Here is an 18,643-nt window from a genome sequence, read left to right as displayed (position 1 = left end):
GTCCCTCTAGGTCTTGTGTTAAGCTATCTCAAAGGAACCATCAAACTGAGTTGAGTTACAACCCTGAGTATACACAGGGAAACCATTAAGCTGTTCCAGAGGTGAAATTCAAAAACTACTTAGATGATATGTATTTATCCTTTAAGTCGTTGCACAGATATTAACCCACACCACCTCCTTAGGATATCAGAAACATCTCAGTTTAAAAAACCAGAAAAATTGAGATCGTGTGTTTAGAAGCTTTAACTAAGCAAGTTTACATTAGTACCTACTTCTGTTACTGACTTGAGGGTTTTCCATACATAGATTATCTGGGTTTATATCCTACCAAGTTCACTCTTTTATCATAATCTTTTGTCCTTAATTCACATCTAGTTATTGCCCATTTTAATACTGTAACAATAACAAGCCTTGCTTCCCATTTGGCAGAACTGGACCATGTTATGAAAGTATCAGCTGCCTGCAATTTGAGCTGTGCCCTTAAGACATTTCACTGGTTGCTTTGGATTTATTAAATACAGAGGAAAGTATGGTCAGTGTTGGAAATTAGAGGACTTTTTAAAGGACCCCAATGATTCTTACCTGGTATTCAAGCACTTACACAATTCCCTCACCTTTAACGTGGGCTGGACTTTGTGACTGTTCAAAAGTAACAAGGTGTCACTTTTTGGTTACAAAGGGGTGGTGGCTTCTGTCTGTGCTCTCTGTGTAGGAACCCTTGCTCTGGGGAAGCAAGTTGCCAGGTGAATAAGCCTTTGGAGAGGCCTTCAGCTAGCAAGGAACTTGGGCCCTTGGCCCAACTACCTGTAGAAGCTGAGTCCTACACCCCTGAGCTTGGAAGCAGATCCAACACCTTAGTTGCAACCCTGTGAGAAACCTTGGTGCAAAGTCACTTGGCTAATCCTTGCCAATTCTTAACCTGACGAAGGGCTTCCCTGATAGCTCAGTTAAAAGAATCCACCTGCACTGCAGGAGATCCCAGTTTGATTGCTGGGTCCGGAAGATCCCCTGGAGAAAAGATAGGTTACCCACTCTAATATTCTTGGGCTTGCCTGGTGACTCAACTGGTAAAGAATCCACCTGCAATGCGGGTAGATCTGGGTTCGACCCCTGGGTTGGGAAGATCCCCTGGAGAAGAGAAAGGCTACCCACGCCGGTATTCTGGCCTGGAGAGTGCAGAGTTGGACACAACAGCAACTTTCAACCTGCAGAAACTAAAATGTTTTAAGCCACTGAGTCCTGGGCTAATTTGTTATTCAGCAACAGGTAGCTAATAGAGAGATGTAAGATAGTGAAAGCATCTAGGAAGGACACCGTTCTTGTTCACATTCCAGATATAAATCATAAGGCCTTCCTCTGTTGACCTGCTCAGTGCTAGTCACTGTTCAAGCTTGGTGATCACAACCATTCCTGGGTCCCAGCCAAAGGCAGAGGAAGGAGTATAGTAAGCTTGGTTAGAGGAGTGCTAGTTTTATTGATTTTTCTATATACTTTCAAAGATGAAATCTGAATTTAAAGATCAGACCACTTGAGAAAGGCTGATGATGCGTTACTGTCAACGAAAATCATCACTTTATTGGAGAGGTTGAATTCTGAGTTTTCTTGAAGATAAAGCAAAAGGTGAAATGCTGACTCATGTGACTCAGATTTGCAGATCTTCTCCAGGTTGGTAAACATCCAGTCCTCCTCTGGTGAAACTCAACTGTTTTTGAGGGCAAGGTGAAGGCTTTTGGCAGATGTACCTGAAGCCCCCCAGAAGCTTCTCTGTACCTTCATAGTTGCCATTCTAGTGAGAAATCTTTTAAAGACAAGGAAGCCTTAGAAATTTTTCTTTTACCTTTTATAAAAAGTTACAAGAAATAACAAACCTAGCTAAAAACATCACTAAACTGCAGAATTGGCCAAATTCTGTCACTCGTGGGTGGTCCAGTGGTTAAGATTGCTTTCATTGCTGTGGGCCAGGGTTTGATCCCTGGTTGGGGAACTAAGATCCCACAGGCTGTGTGGCCAAAAAAAAAAAAAAAGCTTGCATAAAGTAGATGCCTGACAATGAAATAATTTTATCAGCACAAGAAAACATGAATGTGATCACTCATAAGTCCCATCCCAATGGTTCCCATCATCAACAACTGGGACGATGCTGAGATACTCATACTTAGCCTATCAGCTAGAGGAGAAACTGTACTGACTGGGCAGGTGTCCGAGTACATTGGTTAAAAAGCACACCCTGCAGCCCAGAATAAGAAGCCTGTTTTCCTTGTTACTGCTGGTTGATCAAGATCCATTACAGTTTTGTTCAGCATTTACCCCCTTTACCTGTGAGAGAACAGCACGCATACGTTACTGAGGAAATGTACCAAGGTCAGAAAAAACACTTGTTCTTCCTGGATCACTCGCTGCAGATAATCAGCAGAACCCTGCTTTAACATACCATCCTGAGGACAGGGAACAGCCTAAAGAGCCTGTCTTTGTCTTGGCATCTGCTACAATGAGGTATTACCTAAATTCTGTTCCCCTCTGGGGACTGGTAAGATTCACCAATTAACTACCAAACCTAAAGTTTGTTTTCTTTTTTTTAACGAGAGGGTCATCTATACTGTAACAAATTACTTGGCTACTAGTAACTTTCTGAAACTGTTAGCCCATTCTCTTTGGGTCAGTATAGGCACTGAAAAAATAAGATTTTTGGTTCCCAAAGGGAAAAAGTCAATTTAGTCTTGAAAGTTTTTACATCCTAAAGTTACCCAGTCTTTATGAGACTTCCTGATGGATTCAGGTTCCCGTAACCCCTCTAGTCATTTCCTCTGTGCATCAATTGAAAAAAAAAAACCTGAGGAAAAAAGCAAAGGACTCCCTAAACCTCAACCTGAAACGGTCCAGCATGGTGACAGCCACCTCTTTTTAATTGCCCTCTAAGAGCTGGATGGCAGTTTCTGGGTGCTTTGAAACAAGTATCCTCAGTGAATTAGACTGTCGGGGACTCACCCTAGACACAGTCATTCTGCTGTCATTTTACAGAGAGGCCTCGAGATGGTAAAGCGACTTGCTGGGGTAAAGGGATAGGAAGAGAAGGTGGGTTCCTAGTCAGGAGAGTTAAACCATTACTCTGAACGTCTTGGATGTGGTCACTGCATTTCTGCCTCACTGGAGTTTTCCGAATGTAGTAAGTGGTCTTGAAAATCTTGTCAGTTTCTAACCCTATAATGAAAGGCTTCAGGACTTCAGGCCTAGACTAGCAGACACAGGGAAGCATGGAACAAGTTTTCTGAAGAATTTGATTTGCTCATTTTTCCATTGTCAGGGAAATAGATGATCTGTCATATTAAAAAAAAAAAAAAGCAAGATTATAGACTTTGACATTGTTAAGCAAATAAAAACGCAATACTCACATTTTAATTCAGTTCTACTCCAGACAGCAAACTTCCTCATTAGTATATAATATCAGTGTCCCTCAAGTTAAAATTCATAAATGTCTTTTAAGATGTAAAAAAATAAATAGGGCAAGAAAAAAGACAGCTAGTTTAGCTTTGATTCAGTAATGCCACCCCAGAATTTATCAACAGAAGCAAAAAAGTTTTCTGTGATAGCAGTCCTAAATAGCTAACTAAGGTCTGGTTTAGCAGTGAAATGGTACAACAGTGCTGTGGAGTTCTGGGCTTTTAAAAAAATTGATAAGGAACATTGCAAAGACATGAGAAAATATTTATACTCTTAACAGTTTGCTACTCAAAGTGTAACCCCTAACCAGCAGCTTATCACTGGGGGGCTGCTTAGAAACACAGTGCTTGGATTTCTGAACTTCAGCTAAATTAGTCTGAATTTTAACAAGGTTCCTGAGGTAATTTATGCATATTAAAATTTGTTGTTCAGTTGTTCAGTCGTGTCTGACTCTTTGAGACCCCATGGACTGCAAGCATGCCAGGCTTCCCTGTCCTTCACAATCTGCTAGAGCTTGCTCAAACTCATGTCCATTGAGTCGGTGATGCCATCCAACCATCTCATCCTCTGTCGTCCCCTTCTCCTGCTGCCCACGATTTTTCCCAGTACCAGGGTCTTTTCCAATGAGTCAGCTCTTCACATCACGTGGCCAAAGTATTGGAGCTTCAAGTTCAGCATCAGTCCTTTCAATGAATATTCAGGGTTGATTTCCTTTAGGATGGACTGATTTTATTTCTTTGCTGTCCAAGGGACTCTCAGGAGTCTTCTCCAACACCACAGTTCAAAAGCATCAATTCTTTGGCACTCAGCCTCCTTTATGGTCCAACTCTCACATCCATATATGACTACTGGAAAAACCATAGCTTTGACTACATGGACCTTTGTCGGCAAAGTAATGTCTGCTTTTTAATAGTCTGTCTAGGTTTGTCGTAGCTTTTCTTCCAAAGAGCAAGTCTTTTAATTTCATGGCTGCAGTCCTGTCTGCAGTGATTCTGGAGCCCAAGAAAATAGACCCTCTCACTGTTCCCATTGTTTCCCCACCTATTTGCCTTGAAGTGATGGGACCAGATGCTGTGATCTCAGTTTTTTGAATGTTGAGTTTTAAGCCAGCCTTATCACTCCTCTCTTTCACCTTTAGTTCCTCTTCGCTTTCTGCCATGAGGGTGGTGTCATCTGCATATCTGAGGTTATTGATGTTTCTCCTGGCAATCTTGATTCCAGCTTGTGCTTCATCCAGCCCAGCACTTCCCATGAGGTACTCTGTGTGTATAAGTTTTAAAAGTAGGGTGACAGTACACAACTTTGACATGCTCCTTTCCCAATTTTGAACTAGTCTGTTGTTTCATGTACAGTACTAACTGTTGCTTCTTGACCTGCATACAGGTTTCTCAGGAGGCAGGTAAGGTGGTCTGGTATTCCCATCTCTTTAAGACTTTTCCACAGTTTGTTGTGATCCACACAGTCAAAGGCTTTAGCATAGTCAAAGAAGCAGAAGTGGATGTTTTTCTGGAATTCTCTTCATTTTTCTGTGATCCAACGGATGTTGGCAATTTGATCTCTGGTTCCTCTGCCTTTTCTAAATCCAGCTTGAACATCTGGAAGTTCACAGTTCACATACTGTTGAAACCAAGCTTGGGGAATTTTGAGCATTGCTTTGCTAGCATGTGAAATGAGTGCATTGTGTAGTAGTTTGAACATTCTTTGGCATTGCCCTTCCTTGGGATTGGAATGAAAATTGACCTTTTCCAGTCTTGTGGCCACTGCTGCAACACTTTCACAGCTTCATCTTTTAGGATTTGAAATAGCTCAGCTGGAATTCCATCACCTCCACTAGCTTTGTTCATAGTGATGCTTCCTAAGGCCCACTTGACTTCACACTCCAAGATGCCTGTCTCTAGGTGAGTGATCACACCATCATGGTTACCTGGGTCATTAAGATCTTTTTTGATATAGTTCTTGTGTATTTTTGTATAGATCTTGTGTATCCTTGCCACCTCTTTTTAATATCTTCTGCTTCTGCTAGATCCATACCATTTCTGTCTTTTATTGTGTCCATCTTTGCATGAAATGTTCCCTTGGTATCTCTAATTTTCTTGAAGAGATCTCTAGTCTTTCCCGTTCTCTTGTTTTCCTCTGTTTCTTTGCGTTGTTCACTGAGGAAGGCTTTCTCGTCTCTCCTTGCTATTCTCTGGAACTCTGTGTTGAGATGGACATATCTTTCCTTTTCTCCTTTACGTGTCACTTATCTTCTTTTCTCAGCTATTTGTAAGGCCTCCTCAGATAACCCTTTTGCATTTCTTTTTCTTGGGGATGGTCTTGACTATGTTGACTATGAGGGCTACTCCATTTCTTCTAAGGGATTTTTGCCCACAGGAGTAGATATAATGGTTATCTGAATTAAATTCGCCCATTCCGGTCCATTTTATTCACTGATTCCTAAAATGTTGATGTTCACTCTTGCCATCTCCTGTTTGACCACTTCCAATTTACCTTGATTCAGGGACCTAACATTCCAGGTTCCTATGCAATGTTCTTTACAGCATCAGACTTGACTTTCACCACCAGAGACATCCACAATGGGGCATTGTTTCCCTTTTGGCTCAGCCTCTTGATTCCTTCTGGAGCTATTTCTCTGCTCTTCTCCAGTAGCATATTGGGCACTACCAACCTGGGGAGTTCATCTTTCAGTGTCATATCTTTTTGCCTTTTTATACTGTTCATGGGGTTCTCAAGGCAAGAAGACTGAAGTGGTTTGCCATTCCCTTCTTCAGTGACCACGTTTTGTCAGAACTCTCCACCATGACCTGTCTGTCTTGGGTGGCCCTACATGTAATGGCTCATGGTTTCATTGAGTTAGATGAGGCTGTGATCCATGTGATCAATCTGGTTAGTTTCCTGTGATTGTGGTTTTCATTCTTTCCACCCTTGAGGAATGACTACAGGCTCATGGAGACTTTCTGATGCAAGGGACTGGTTGTGGGGAAAACTGGGTCTTACCCTGATGGGCAATGCCCTGCTCAGTAAGTCTTTAATCCAATTTTCTGCTGATGGGTGGGGCTGTGTTCCCTCCCTATAGTTTGGCCTGAGGTCAAACTATGGTAGGGATAATGGCAGTAATGGTGACCTCCCTCAAAAGGACTTATGTCAGCATACCACGGCTCCCAGGACTGTTGTATTCAGTGCCCCTGACCCTGCAGCAGGCTACTGTAGACTCACGCCTCTGCCAGAGACTCCCGGACACTCACAGGCAAGTCTGGCTCACTCTCTTCTGGGGTCACTGCTCCTTTTTCCTGGGTCCTGATGCACACAAGGTGGTGGTGTGTCCTCCAAGAGTCTGTTTCCGCAGTTCGGGGAAGTTCTATAATCAAATCCCATTGGTCTTCAAAGTCAGATTCCCTGGGGGTTCTCCCTTTGCTTGATCCCCAGGTTTGGAAATCTGTAGTAGGCCCTAGAACGTCTGCAACGGTGCAAGAACTTCTCTGGTATAATTGTGCTCCAGTTTGTGGGTCGTCTGCGGCGGCTCTATTGTGGGGCTAACGGTGACCTCCTCCAAGAGGACTTCTGCCACACACCACGCCTCGCAGGTCTGCTGCAGCCGGAGCCCCTGTCCCCGTTGCAGGTTACATCATCTGGTAAATTTGTGGGGGTGGGGGTCAGTACTGATTTACTGTTTTTCAGATAAGTATGTTTATGTGGTCGGGGATTGGAAAGTTATTGGAAAAAATTAAAATAGTTAAACTGGAGATATCTGTCCTACCCACACACAGTGCCTGAGCAGCTCTGAGTCCTCAGTAAGTGACAGCTGTCAGGAATATGATGCCACTGTGGGCTGTTCCTTCCCTTCCTTCCTCTCTCCCTCCTTCCTTCCCCTCCCCTTTCTTTGTTTTTAAAAGGTGTTCCTTCATGTTCTCGTTAATTCACATCTTAGAAACCTAAAAGACAATAAGGGAATTAACATGTTATGTTTCCTTTTCAACCAGATATTAAAATTGATTAAGTCATGTTTTGCTTTTTGCTTCAGCTATCAGGAAGCAGGGAACTAAATTTAATACCTAGTACACTAATGCTTTTAGCCCAGATTTCTGTAATATTTGTTTTCCTTTCTATGTCTTTTATTTTATGTTTCATTAGGTTTTCCACCATGTCTCTTATAAATCTTCTGAAAATAAGGGTCCAAATTACAATAATGACTTCTAAAAACAGTCTGTTCTTATTGGCCAGGCTCCACAAAAAGAAGAGTTTATGAAACCACCTGCCTGTTTTAAATTATTTCTTCTCTCCCTTTGTTTTTCCTGCTTCTCAAGACACAAGTAAAACTAGAGGATTCTTGTTTGCCCCTCAGTGACGGTCTCCTTTGCCAGCTAGCCCATGCCCCCTCCCACCCAACACTCCACACTCATCCCCCTGCCCCTCTTTCCCTAGGTCCTACAGCCCAGCCTCATGAGTCATTCTGCGAGGCTATAGCACTTGCAAAGACACACAGACCACCCTCCAGTGCAATTACTCACCAATGCTCCAGCTGCTTCAGACTTCCTCTGCAAGGAAAGAGAACAAACAGGATGTGTTTACAATCCAGCCTTGTTTCCAGGCTCATTGCCTGCACACTATTGCCTCTTTTATTCACTATCAGGAAAGCTTGCCCTTTTTGTTCATAATGTTTATCAGCTTGTGCTTCCATCCTGCGTGATCGTCTCCCCTACTGGACTTGAGGTCCAAATGTAGACTTCCTCCCTCGCTGGACCTCTGGGCCAGAAGGTGTTGGGGGAGATGGCGGCGCAGATGGATGAGATAACGAGTGGAGGTACTAGAAAGACAGAACGTGGGGAGAACTAACATTTAGCCTTCACCTACAATATGCAGGCACTGCTGGTGCTTTGTACACACTATCCTGAGCACAATTTTTTTTTAAGATCTATTTTATTTTTGGCTGTGTTGTGTCTTCCTAACTGCACATGGGCTTTCTCTGGTTGTGGTGAGTGGGGGCTACTCTTCCCTACAGGATGCGGGCCTCTCACAGAGGTGGTTTCAGAGCATGGGCTGTAGGCGCACGGGCTTCAGTAGTGGCGGCTCTCGGGCCTTAGAGTGTGGGCTCAGTAACTGTGGCGCAGGGGCTGAGTTAGTTGCTCCACAGCATGTGGGATCTTCCTGGATCAGGGATCGAACCCGTGTCTTCTCCATTGGCAGGTGGCTTCTTAACCACTAGGCCACCAGGGAAGCCCTTTTATTTTTTTTATTGAGATATGATTTACTAACATAAAATTTACTCATTTAAAGGTACAAAACGGTGGGTTTTGGTGTATTCACCACATGATGCAACTATCACCTCTGATTCTAGAAATTTTCATCACCCCCCAAAAAAATCCTGTGACTTTTAATGATAACTCCCAATTCCCCTCTCTTCCCAGCCCCAGGGAATTACTAAAATTTGCTTTCTGTCTCTTTTTGATTTGCCTATTTCGAACATTTTATATAAATCGGATCATACAATATCTAGTCTTTTTTCATCTGGCTTCTCTCACTTAGCAGTGTTTTCTTCCACATTGCAGCAGTCACCAGTGCTTCATTTCCTTTTACGGCTGAAGAATAACTCCGTGTATGGATACACACATTTTGTCATTCAGTCCTCAGTAGATACATGACTCTGAAAACTACTATGAACATTTGCACACAAGGTTTGGGGGGCACATATGTTTTCAATTTCCTTGACTATTTGCCTAGGAGTGGAATTGCTGTGTCACATGGCAACTCTGCTTAATCATTTGAAGAGCTGTCATTCTGCTCTCCACAGCAACCACACCATTCTACATTTTCTCTAGCAGTGTGTGAGGATTCCAACTTCCTCACATGCTCATCAGTACTCGATATTTTCACCTTTTCTGTGGCAGACATCCTAATGGGTATAAAGTGATATCTCATTGTTGTTTTGACTTGCATTTTCCTAATGGTTAATGATGTTAACTATTTTTTCATATGCTTTTTAGCCATTTGTATATCTTATTCAATGAAAAGTCTATTCAAATCCTTTGCCTATTTAAAAAATTGGATTATTTTTATTGTTATTGTTGAGTTACAAGGGTTCTTAATATATTCTGGATACTAGAATTATGATTATGACTTACAAATATTTTCTCCCTATCCATGGGTTGCCTTGTCACTTTCATTATGGTATCCTTTGAAGCACAGAGTTTTCAATTTTGAGGAAATCCAGTTTACTTATTTATTTTTCCTTTTGGTACTTGTGCATTAGATGTCAAATATAAGAAATCATTGCCTAATCCAAGGTCTTCTCTAGGAGTTTTATAATTTTATGTCTTACATTTAGGTCTTTGATCCATTTTGAGTTAATTTCTGTATATGATGTGTGGTAGGTGGCCCAACTTTATTCTTTTGCATATAAATATCTGGTTATCCCAGCATCATTTATTGAGAAGAGTATTCTTTTCCCCATTAAATGTTCTTGGCACCCACCTTGAAAATCGATCAGTCGTAGATGCTTGATTTTATTTCTGGACTCTCTGTTTCATTCCACTGTCTACCCTATGCCAGCACCACACTGACATGGCCATTGTAACTTTCCAGTAAGTTTTGAAATCAGGGCATGTGTGCCCTCCAACTCTGTTTTTCTTCAAGATTATTTTGGCTCTTCTGGGTGTCTCACATTTCCAAATGACAAGCTGATCCTAAAATCAAGCCAGCTGGGATTCTGATAAAAACTGCAGTAAGTCTGTAGACCAGTTTGTAGAGTATTGCCATCTCAACAACATTAAGTCCTCTGATCCATGAACATGGATATTCCCATTTATTTAGGCCTTTAAACATGTTTTTTTGATTTGCACATACAAGTTTTACTTTTTTATTAAATTTATTCCTAAGTGTTCTTTTTGTTGCTATCATAAATGAAATTGTTTTTTAATGTCATTTTCACATTGTTCATTGTTAGTGTATACAAACAGAGTATATTTTTGTATATTGTTCTTATATTCTGCAACCTTGCTGAAGTTGTGTATTATTAGCTTTAATAGTTTTTTAGTGGATTATTTAGGATTTTCCATATACAAAATCATGTCATCTGCTAACAGAGATGGTTTTACTTCCTCTCCAAACTAGATTTCATTTCTTTTTCTTGTCCAGTTTCCCTGGCTATAATCTCTGGTACAATCTTCAGTAGAAGAGCAGACAGCCTTATCTTGTTCCTGAGTTCTATCTTGTAAAGTAGGTATTTTTTACAAATGAAGAAAAATCTGCCTCCTACCCCCTAATGAGGGGAAATGAAGCTCAGATCAGAAAATGGATATATGGAGAATCCCAAGGTGACTCTAATCTGAGGGAGCTAGGCTCCCATCACCTGGAGTCCAGGAGCCATCACATCTGCGCCCTCACCTGCCTCTCCTCCTTCCAGAGCAACTCATCCCTCTGCTCCCCATTGCTCCTCTCTCCACCAGCAGACTCCCCTGTTATTGCAAGACACAGCCTCAGTGCTGCCTTCCACGGGAAGGCCACACCTAGCTCCCCAGGCTGGACCAGGGCTCTCTCCCCGGAGACCCTGAGAGTGCAGGGGGACGAGGACACCCTTCTATCACAGGCAGCCTCTGCCACGTAGGTCTGTCCCTGCCTCACTACGTGCCAGCCTGCAACCCTCCACTGACCCTTGGGTTCTGGAACAAGAGCTGTGTTTGATTGGTCTTGGTGTCCCCACCCTTGGCCAGGGGACACACCTCAGGCAACTGGCAGAGAGGAAGCCTCAGCTCCCTGGGCTGGAGAGAATTACCTTTTCCATCAGCCTTATAGTCATCAGGGAGCAGCTTGTCCTGGCGGTAGCCCAGCACAAAGGCCAAGAAGGAGAGGATGAGAGCGTCTCCAATGCTGAGGATGGCAAGCATGAAGGCCCAGCGGATGGTGCAGTGACCCAGCGTGTATTTGCCTGTCTGCTCTCCACACATGCGCCGTACCTCACTTGAGTCCCAGCCGTCTGGGTAGACCAGGCAGCCGATCATCAGGCCTGTGGCTGAAGGGGCAGGGGAGGTGCAGATGGCGTCAGGCTGGGGAAGCTCGGTCTGCTCCCTCCCACTGTGCACTGCTGTCACCGTGCCACCTCCCTTCCTGTGTTAACAGCCTTGAGAGGCACAAGAAGCAAGCTGCTGCCACTCTTCTTGCAGAACAAAGAGGAGAAAACTGAGGCTCCAAGAGCTAAAGCCATGTGCCCCGGGAGCCACTGGTCAGGGGTGAAGGCTCAGAGCAGGACTTCTCAGCCCGGAAGGTTCTGCCAGGGCACCAGGTAGCCCTGCCAGGCCCTCAGCTATGCCCCTCACTTTGAACTTGATGAGGCACCGGCTTCAAAGTCCTCCCAAAATCCAATTCCAGCCCAGAGAACTCATCACTCCTAAGATGTACTTTTGTTCAGACCTCAGCATCTCTGGAATAAGTGTAATAACAAAACTTTAAGCTATAACTTGATTAGAAGCTTTTTTTCCTTTTACACCACATCAAATAATTATGTCTCCTACAACTCAGATATTTTAGATTGAGTACAGGAAGTTTTCCAGCCCCATCTCTGGCTGCTTCCTTCATGAACCTTCCATCTAAGCAAATAGGATCTCCACACCTTTACCCACTACAGCACAGGACAGTTGTCCACACCTCCCTGAATGTGTTTAAAATGTTGATTCCTAGGTCAGGGTTGGGCTCAGGAATCCCTTCTTTAAAAGCACTCTTCTGGGTGACTCTCTCAACAGGAAAAGCTGGGGAACACTAGGGTAAACTGCCTGGATCTCAAGCCCAGCTCTTTGCTAACTGGCTGTGTGACTTCAAGCTAGGTACATAAGCTTTTGTGCCTTGGTTTTTTCATCTGTGAAATGAGGATAATAGTATCTGCCTGTCTGGATTGCAGTGAGGCTCAAATCAGCTAATACTGGAGAAGTGCTCAGAAGAGCGCCTGACACACAGTTGGCATTTCCCGAGTGGCAGCTCGTATGCCACACTGCTTTCATTGATTCAGTATTGACAGCCAAACGTTTCTTCTTCCCCACCTTCCTCCATTTTCCCCACCAAACTTCCACCCCACCTTAGCCACCCAGGAAGGTACATATTCCTGGGAGGTGACTGGGGCAACCTCCGGGCCCACCATTAGGCAGACACGGGGCACCTCCCCTTATCTGTGCCGCAGTCCCAACCCTGGCCCTCCTTTCACAGGACCCGAGGCTCTTCAGCCCCAAAGCTGTGCCCTACCCAGGAGCCTCATGGAGAAGCACCTCACAGGACACCAAGTCACCGTCTGGGGCTCAGCTTGTTCTTGCAAGGAAGGTCAGCAGATCAAACAAAAGCACAACAAAGTATAAAGATCAATGTACCAAATCCCACCTTCCCACCTAAATGAACGCCTCCTTTGTTTTTTTTCTAGGAGGAGCTGATTTATTAATACAGACTTCTCTTACAGATCACAAAATACTTCATATACCATTTTTCTGTCAATCCTTACAACAGTTTTGTGAAGTAGGCCATGTGTTAATATCCCATTTTACAGACTAGAAAACTGAGGTCCCAGAGAAACCAAGTGAGTTACCCAGTCCTTCAGCTATGGCAAAGCCAAGACCTGCACCCACAACTCCCGACTTTCTTGGCTTCAAAGTTGATTGCCCCAGACTTCCAGACAAACATCTCTCCAAAGAGCTGAATGTATTTAGCAGTGACATTTCAGACTCAGTGACAAACAGGAAGATACTTAGGGTGGTTACCCTAGGGGCTACCCTCCCTGAATCCTTTGGTAAAACCTGTGGCCTCCCCCACTTGGTGTGTGATGAGTCCTCTGGTACCTGGCGTGGCCCTCTTCTCCTATAGCACCTCCCTATAGCGGTTTCAGAAAAGAGTCCAGGGTCTCTGGCTTGGAAACAGGTTGTTTCTATGGGCGCCACAGTTCTGTATGAGCGCCCCACCCACCCACCTAGTAGGGAGATCCACCCCACTGTGGTGTCTCAGGGCTCTAAGCAGAGGCCAGCGTGGTATGCTCAAGCAAGTTTACTTACCATTTCTGACTTCCAGTCTCTTGCTGGAAAAATAAGAATAATAATACCTGACTCAGAGCAGGGTTATGAGGATTAAATGTGATTAAGTGTTTACTGCAGTGTCTGGTCATGACCGAGTGACTTCATTTTCACGTTTCACTTTCACGCATTGGAGAAGGAAATGGCAACCCACTCCAGTGTTCTTGGAGAATCCCAGGGACGGGGGAGCCTGGTGGGCTGCCGTCTATGGGGTTGCACAGAGTCGGACATGACTGAAGCAACTTAGCAGCAGCAGCAGCAGCAGCAGCAGCAGTGTCTGGTATATGCTAAATGGCCAGTTAATGTTAGTTGTTGCTACTATTATTGGCACTAAAGTCAGATGGAAGCACCCTCAATGGATGTCTCTGTCATCAGAGCTGTTCACGAATATTCAAGGTACATAACAGGATTATACTTCCTTGCCTCCCTCCCTTGAAGTCGTGTGCATGCATGCGTGCATTCTCAGTTGCTCAATCCAACTCTTGGTGACCCCATGGAGTATAGCCTACCAGGCTCCTCCGTCCAAGGAATTTTCCAGGCAAGAATACTGGTGCAGGTTGCCATTTTTCCTGCTCCAGAGGATATTCCTGACCCAGGAATCACACTCGTGTCTCCTGCATCTCCTGCATTGGTAAGCAGATTCTTAACTACTGAGCAACCTAGGAAGTCCCCCTTGAAGTTAGGCTGGGTCATAAAGATTCCTTCAGCCAATAAGTGAGCAGAGATGCTGTGTGCTTTTCCAGGCCAGAGCATTCAACTGCTGTTGGAGACTTTCCAGAGCTCTCTTTCTCTTTGCAATGATCACAGCCAGATGACAGCTGATGCTCCATCAGACTGGGCTCTGGAAGAGAACAGTGAGAGCAAAACCCTTCACTGATCCTCAACAAGTGTGTACCGTGATCAAGAAATAAACCTTTGTCCTAACCCACGAAGATTTGGGAATTGTTACTGTGGCATCATCCCATCCATCCCTGACTGAAAAAGCTGTTTTGGGTTTTTCACGTTTACCGAGCACCTACCACATGTCAGGCCTTGTGCAAGATGCATTATAACATCCCATTCCTGCAAGAGCCCTGTATTTCTGCCGTCTTCAACAGATGAAGTTACCAGAACTCAGAGAGATGTGTAACGTGCTCTACTTATGTTTTTAGGAGCTGGGATCACCCTCGGCCTGCACCTGGCATCCAGAAGCTCATTTAACTTTAAGCGGCAGCTCCTCACTGCCCCACTCATCAGTCCTCTTTCCCTTCTCCTGTGCCCTTCTCTGGTCCTTAATCTTGTCCAAATTAAGCTAACTGGTTTAGGGCTCCTCTGATGGAGGAAGCTGTCAATGACTGGCTGTGGGACACACCTCCTCCTCATCTCTCCCTTTGCCGCCCCCCTCCTTTCCCCAGCACCAAAGAATGGAACACAGCACCATCTTTGTTCTCCCCCAACATAAATGTTTCATGGGATGGCACCCGGCCACCTCTGCTATCAGTGTCTTCAGCTCCATGACCCAGAAAAGGATCTGACTCAAATGGCCTGGTGATCCCTCTCCCACCCAGGCTCTCCCAGCACTGCCAGTTCAGCAAATGGCACCTGTTGCAGGAGGTTGGGGGAATGGGACAGTGCAGAGAATGAGGGAGGGAGGGTGGTGTTTCCAGCATCCCATTGTTCTGGAGGACCAGCTGGCAAGCATGCCAGGGTCCATTCTGCTCCTCTTTGTCACAAAACTGCTAAATCCTCCCTTCTCTCTCCCCACTGCCCACTCAAGCCCATCAAGACTTGCCTCATCTGTGCCCCAGCCTCTCCCTCACCGTTTAGAGAGACTACAGAGAAAGGGAGGTGGCAGGGGGATTGGGAAGGCAGCTGTGGAACCAGGTCAGTAGCCTGAGTACAAGATTCAGAGTTTGAAGGTTCTGTCTCTCACGACCTGTGTGCTAAAATACAAGTTACCCGCTAGGAGCCTCATCTATCAGATGGGAGGAAAACCCACCTCACTGGGTCATGATGAGGCTCCTCATCTAGTTCTTGGGACTCACTGCCATAATTCTATTTCCTTGGTTTCCAGGTGATCTATTACAGTCTTGGCTAAGTCTTGTCTTCTCTCAGCCCCAGATCCCTCATTTATAGTTGGGGGGAGGACGCTCTAGCTCTCTAGAGCCCCCTCCAGCTCTGACTGTCCTGAGTTTATGGTTTGGTTGTCTGGGATTCAGTTCCCTGTTCCATTCCCCCTGCTAAGGATAACGCTGCTTCTCATTCTAATCAATGATGTCAAGATGATTTCACTCTAGTCTGCAGTCCCCAACAAGGCTCCTGGACATCTCCCTCACATGGACAGTCTGTGTGTGGTGCTTGGATTGAGGAGGGACCAAGGGCTGCAGGACAAAGTCTTCGGTAGGCATCCCTTCCTAGGCTCTAGAGGATAGCAGGACCAGCTGACCCCCAGGACCCAGATGCCTGTCTGTAGCCAGAAGCAGGAAAAGAGGGGCAGATAAGGCCTTGCGTCTGAGCACCACAAGTAGCCGCCCATCTCACATAGTTCTAAAAGACCCTACTTCCCTCCCCCACCACAAAATATCACCTCCATTCACTGCCTCAAGTGCTTACACTTGCTGTATCAAGGATGGAATCCTAGAATTAGGGTACAAAGACCTTCACTCTACCATGAGTGATTTGCTCCTGGGCAAGTCACTTCCCCACTCTGGACCTCAGTTCCTGATCTATAAGATGAGAGAGTTGAACCATTTGATATTTAAAGTTGTTTTGATCTCAGCCATCCTGAGACTTGTTACTCTTCAGAAGCATCTGAAGAGCACACAGCATGGCTGGGCTATACAGCACAACAGCTGAGTTGGAGACTCAGCAACTCCAGGGAAGGTGGGATGCTGCACCTGCTCCTGTGGCCTTGGGGCGGGGCGAGGGGCTCCCTGCCCTCCCACTATCCCTGCTCACCCGCAGCCAGCTGCATCCACGCACAGATCTTGTAGACGGTGGCCGTGTTACAGACGAAGAACAGGCTGAAGCAGATGATGGAGCCAATGATGAGGAACATGGCCAAGGCCACAAAGAACATAGCAGTCTTGAAAGCTCTAGAAGGGATAGAGGAGAAGTCCAGCGGGCCACCCTTGCAGATAAGCTCAGAAGACAGCACGTTGCCCACGCAGTAGGAGAAAAGGCCAAAGTAGCCCGCCTGGGGCGTGTTGACGCTGTCACCGATCCAGTAGGGCTGGATGAAGAGCGCCATGACCAGCACAGAGAAGCAGATGGTGAGCGTGCCCCACATCACGCCCACGGCCCTCGAGTTACGCACGTAGTTGGTGTGGTAGATCTTGGCTGCCTCCTGGGCAGGCAGCAACTTCACCATCGTGAGGGCGCTGGGTCCTGGGGTGGGGACTTGGGGGCTGGAAGTGGCTTTGCGAATGGATGGAAGCCCAGAAGTGGGTCACCCCCTCAGCCGGGTGTGGGGAGGAGGCTGAGGTCAGGGAGGATGACCTTGGCTTCTCCTGGGGAAGCTTGTCCAGGGGCTGTGTCCGCTCTGCTCGAGCCGGCCTGCCTCGGGTCTCCTGCCTCCCTTTAAACCCGCCGGGGTCCCGGGCCTGCGGGCGTCGCCCTGCCCCGCCCCCTTCCAGCGGAGAGCCCCAGGGAACTCCGCCCCCTTCGCTCGTCCCGGCTCCGCCCCGCTCCCTCCACCGCGCGCGCAGCTTCAGCACCGTGGCCAGCGCCTCGGGCCCCGCGGCAGAGGCGCTTGCCGAGCGGCCGCCCCACCCACTCTACAAGCCGGCGCCTGGGAACTCTCTTCACCCTCCGGAGCCGGGCTGACAAGGACCGAAAGGGCGGGGCTGTGGTTGTCACCTTCCTCTCGCTCGGTGTCCTGCCGCCAAACCACTTCTGGAGCGCAGTCCCCAGCCCAGCGCATACTTCCCTGGTTCCCTATATGTCCTCCTGGAACCTCCAATCCCTCGGAGGCCGGCAAAGTCTTCCGGGTCACTGGTTTCTCCTCCCTATATCATTCAGGGCACAATTACTAAGAGCCTTCTGCGTACTGAGCCCTGTGTTGGAGGCAAGAACCATATACTAAAAAGGACGGGGCCCCTGCTCTCAAGGACAGTGAGGTATTTACATATATGTAAATATATATTTGAAATGCAGACTGATAGTGTGATAATAGAACCCACTACACAAAGAACGGTCCTTACGAGCCTTCTCAGACTTTAACATATGCTTTTTGTTCAACACAATGTCTTTCACTTCTTGTGTATGTTTTTGTTGCATATTTCTTTTTTTATTTACTTTTATAAGTATAGTTGATTTACAATGTTGTGTTAATTTCTGCTGTCACTCAAGGTACATATGTACATTCTTTTTTATAGTCTTTTCCATTATGGTTTATATCTGTATATATATCTGTATATATGTCTGTATATATATATATATATATTTTTTTTTTTTTAATTTACTTATTTGGCTGTACTGGGTCTTAGTTGAGACACGTGGGATCTTTTCGGTGTGGCACACAGAATCTTTAGTTGCACCATTCAAACTCTTTGTTTTGGCATGCGGGAGCGGGGATCCAACCCAGGCCCCTGCGTTCAGAGAATGGAAGTCTTAGCCACTGGACCAGCAGGGAAGTCCCTATCCCAGGATATTGAATGTAGTTTCCTGTTCTGTACGGTAGGACCTTCTTGTTTATCCATTCTGTAGAAATAGTTTGCCTCTAGTAACTCCAAATTCCCAGTCCATCCCTCCTCCTCCACACCCTTGCTTATTCCTTTCCCCTCCTCTTTTTCAAAATACCTGTATTTTTCCTAAATGTATAGGCAAATTCATGATTAATATACATACATAGGAAAATTCAAGAAAGTTACATAAAAGAATAAAAATCACTCATAACCCAAAATGGGAGCTAAGGAAAAACAAAATCATTTCACAACATTCACTTCAGCTTTAGATAGATCTGAATTTGAGTCAGCACTTGTTAGCTGACTCAAGTTAGATGGTCAATTTTGAAATCAGATTGATTATATTCTTTGCAGCCAAAATGGAGAAGCTCTATATACTCAGCAAAAACAAAACCAGGAGCTGACTATGGCTCAGATCATGAACTCCTTATTTCAAAATTCAGACTTAAATTGAAGAGAGTAGGGAAAACCACTAGACCATTCAGGTATGACCTACATCAAATC

At 45.4% G+C, this 18,643-nt stretch overlaps 2 protein-coding genes across 3 annotated transcripts; one reads left to right on the top strand and one right to left on the bottom strand.

Moving 5' to 3' along the window:
- Positions 1 to 1,454: 1,454 nt before the first annotated feature.
- LHFPL5 (LHFPL tetraspan subfamily member 5) lies at positions 1,455 to 17,063 on the bottom strand. Of its 2 annotated transcripts, XR_003508201.1 has the most exons (5): positions 16,413 to 17,063; positions 11,207 to 11,443; positions 7,947 to 7,973; positions 2,986 to 3,314; positions 1,455 to 1,798 (listed from the first exon to the last, which is right to left on the bottom strand). XR_003508201.1 is itself a non-coding variant. In XM_027525026.1 (4 exons), exons 1-3 carry the CDS (start codon positions 16,822 to 16,824, stop codon positions 7,963 to 7,965), a joined length of 660 nt encoding a protein of 219 aa, XP_027380827.1. In that variant the 5' UTR covers positions 16,825 to 17,063; the 3' UTR covers positions 1,455 to 3,314; positions 7,947 to 7,962. The 2 variants fall into 2 exon arrangements, 1 of the variants encoding a protein (XP_027380827.1); XM_027525026.1 differs by having other exon boundaries at positions 1,455 to 3,314.
- On the top strand, positions 16,884 to 17,279 carry LOC113882297 (pectinesterase inhibitor 10-like). Its single transcript, XM_027525489.1, has one exon. It carries the CDS (start codon positions 16,884 to 16,886, stop codon positions 17,277 to 17,279), a length of 396 nt encoding a protein of 131 aa, XP_027381290.1.
- The last annotated feature ends 1,364 nt before the right edge of the window (positions 17,280 to 18,643 follow it).

Source organism: Bos indicus x Bos taurus, chromosome 23 (assembly GCF_003369695.1).
Source record: "Bos indicus x Bos taurus breed Angus x Brahman F1 hybrid chromosome 23, Bos_hybrid_MaternalHap_v2.0, whole genome shotgun sequence".
Lineage (NCBI taxonomy): Eukaryota > Metazoa > Chordata > Mammalia > Artiodactyla > Bovidae > Bos > Bos indicus x Bos taurus.
Note: the sequence above shows the minus strand (reverse complement) of the source record. Positions and strands in the feature narration are given on the sequence as shown.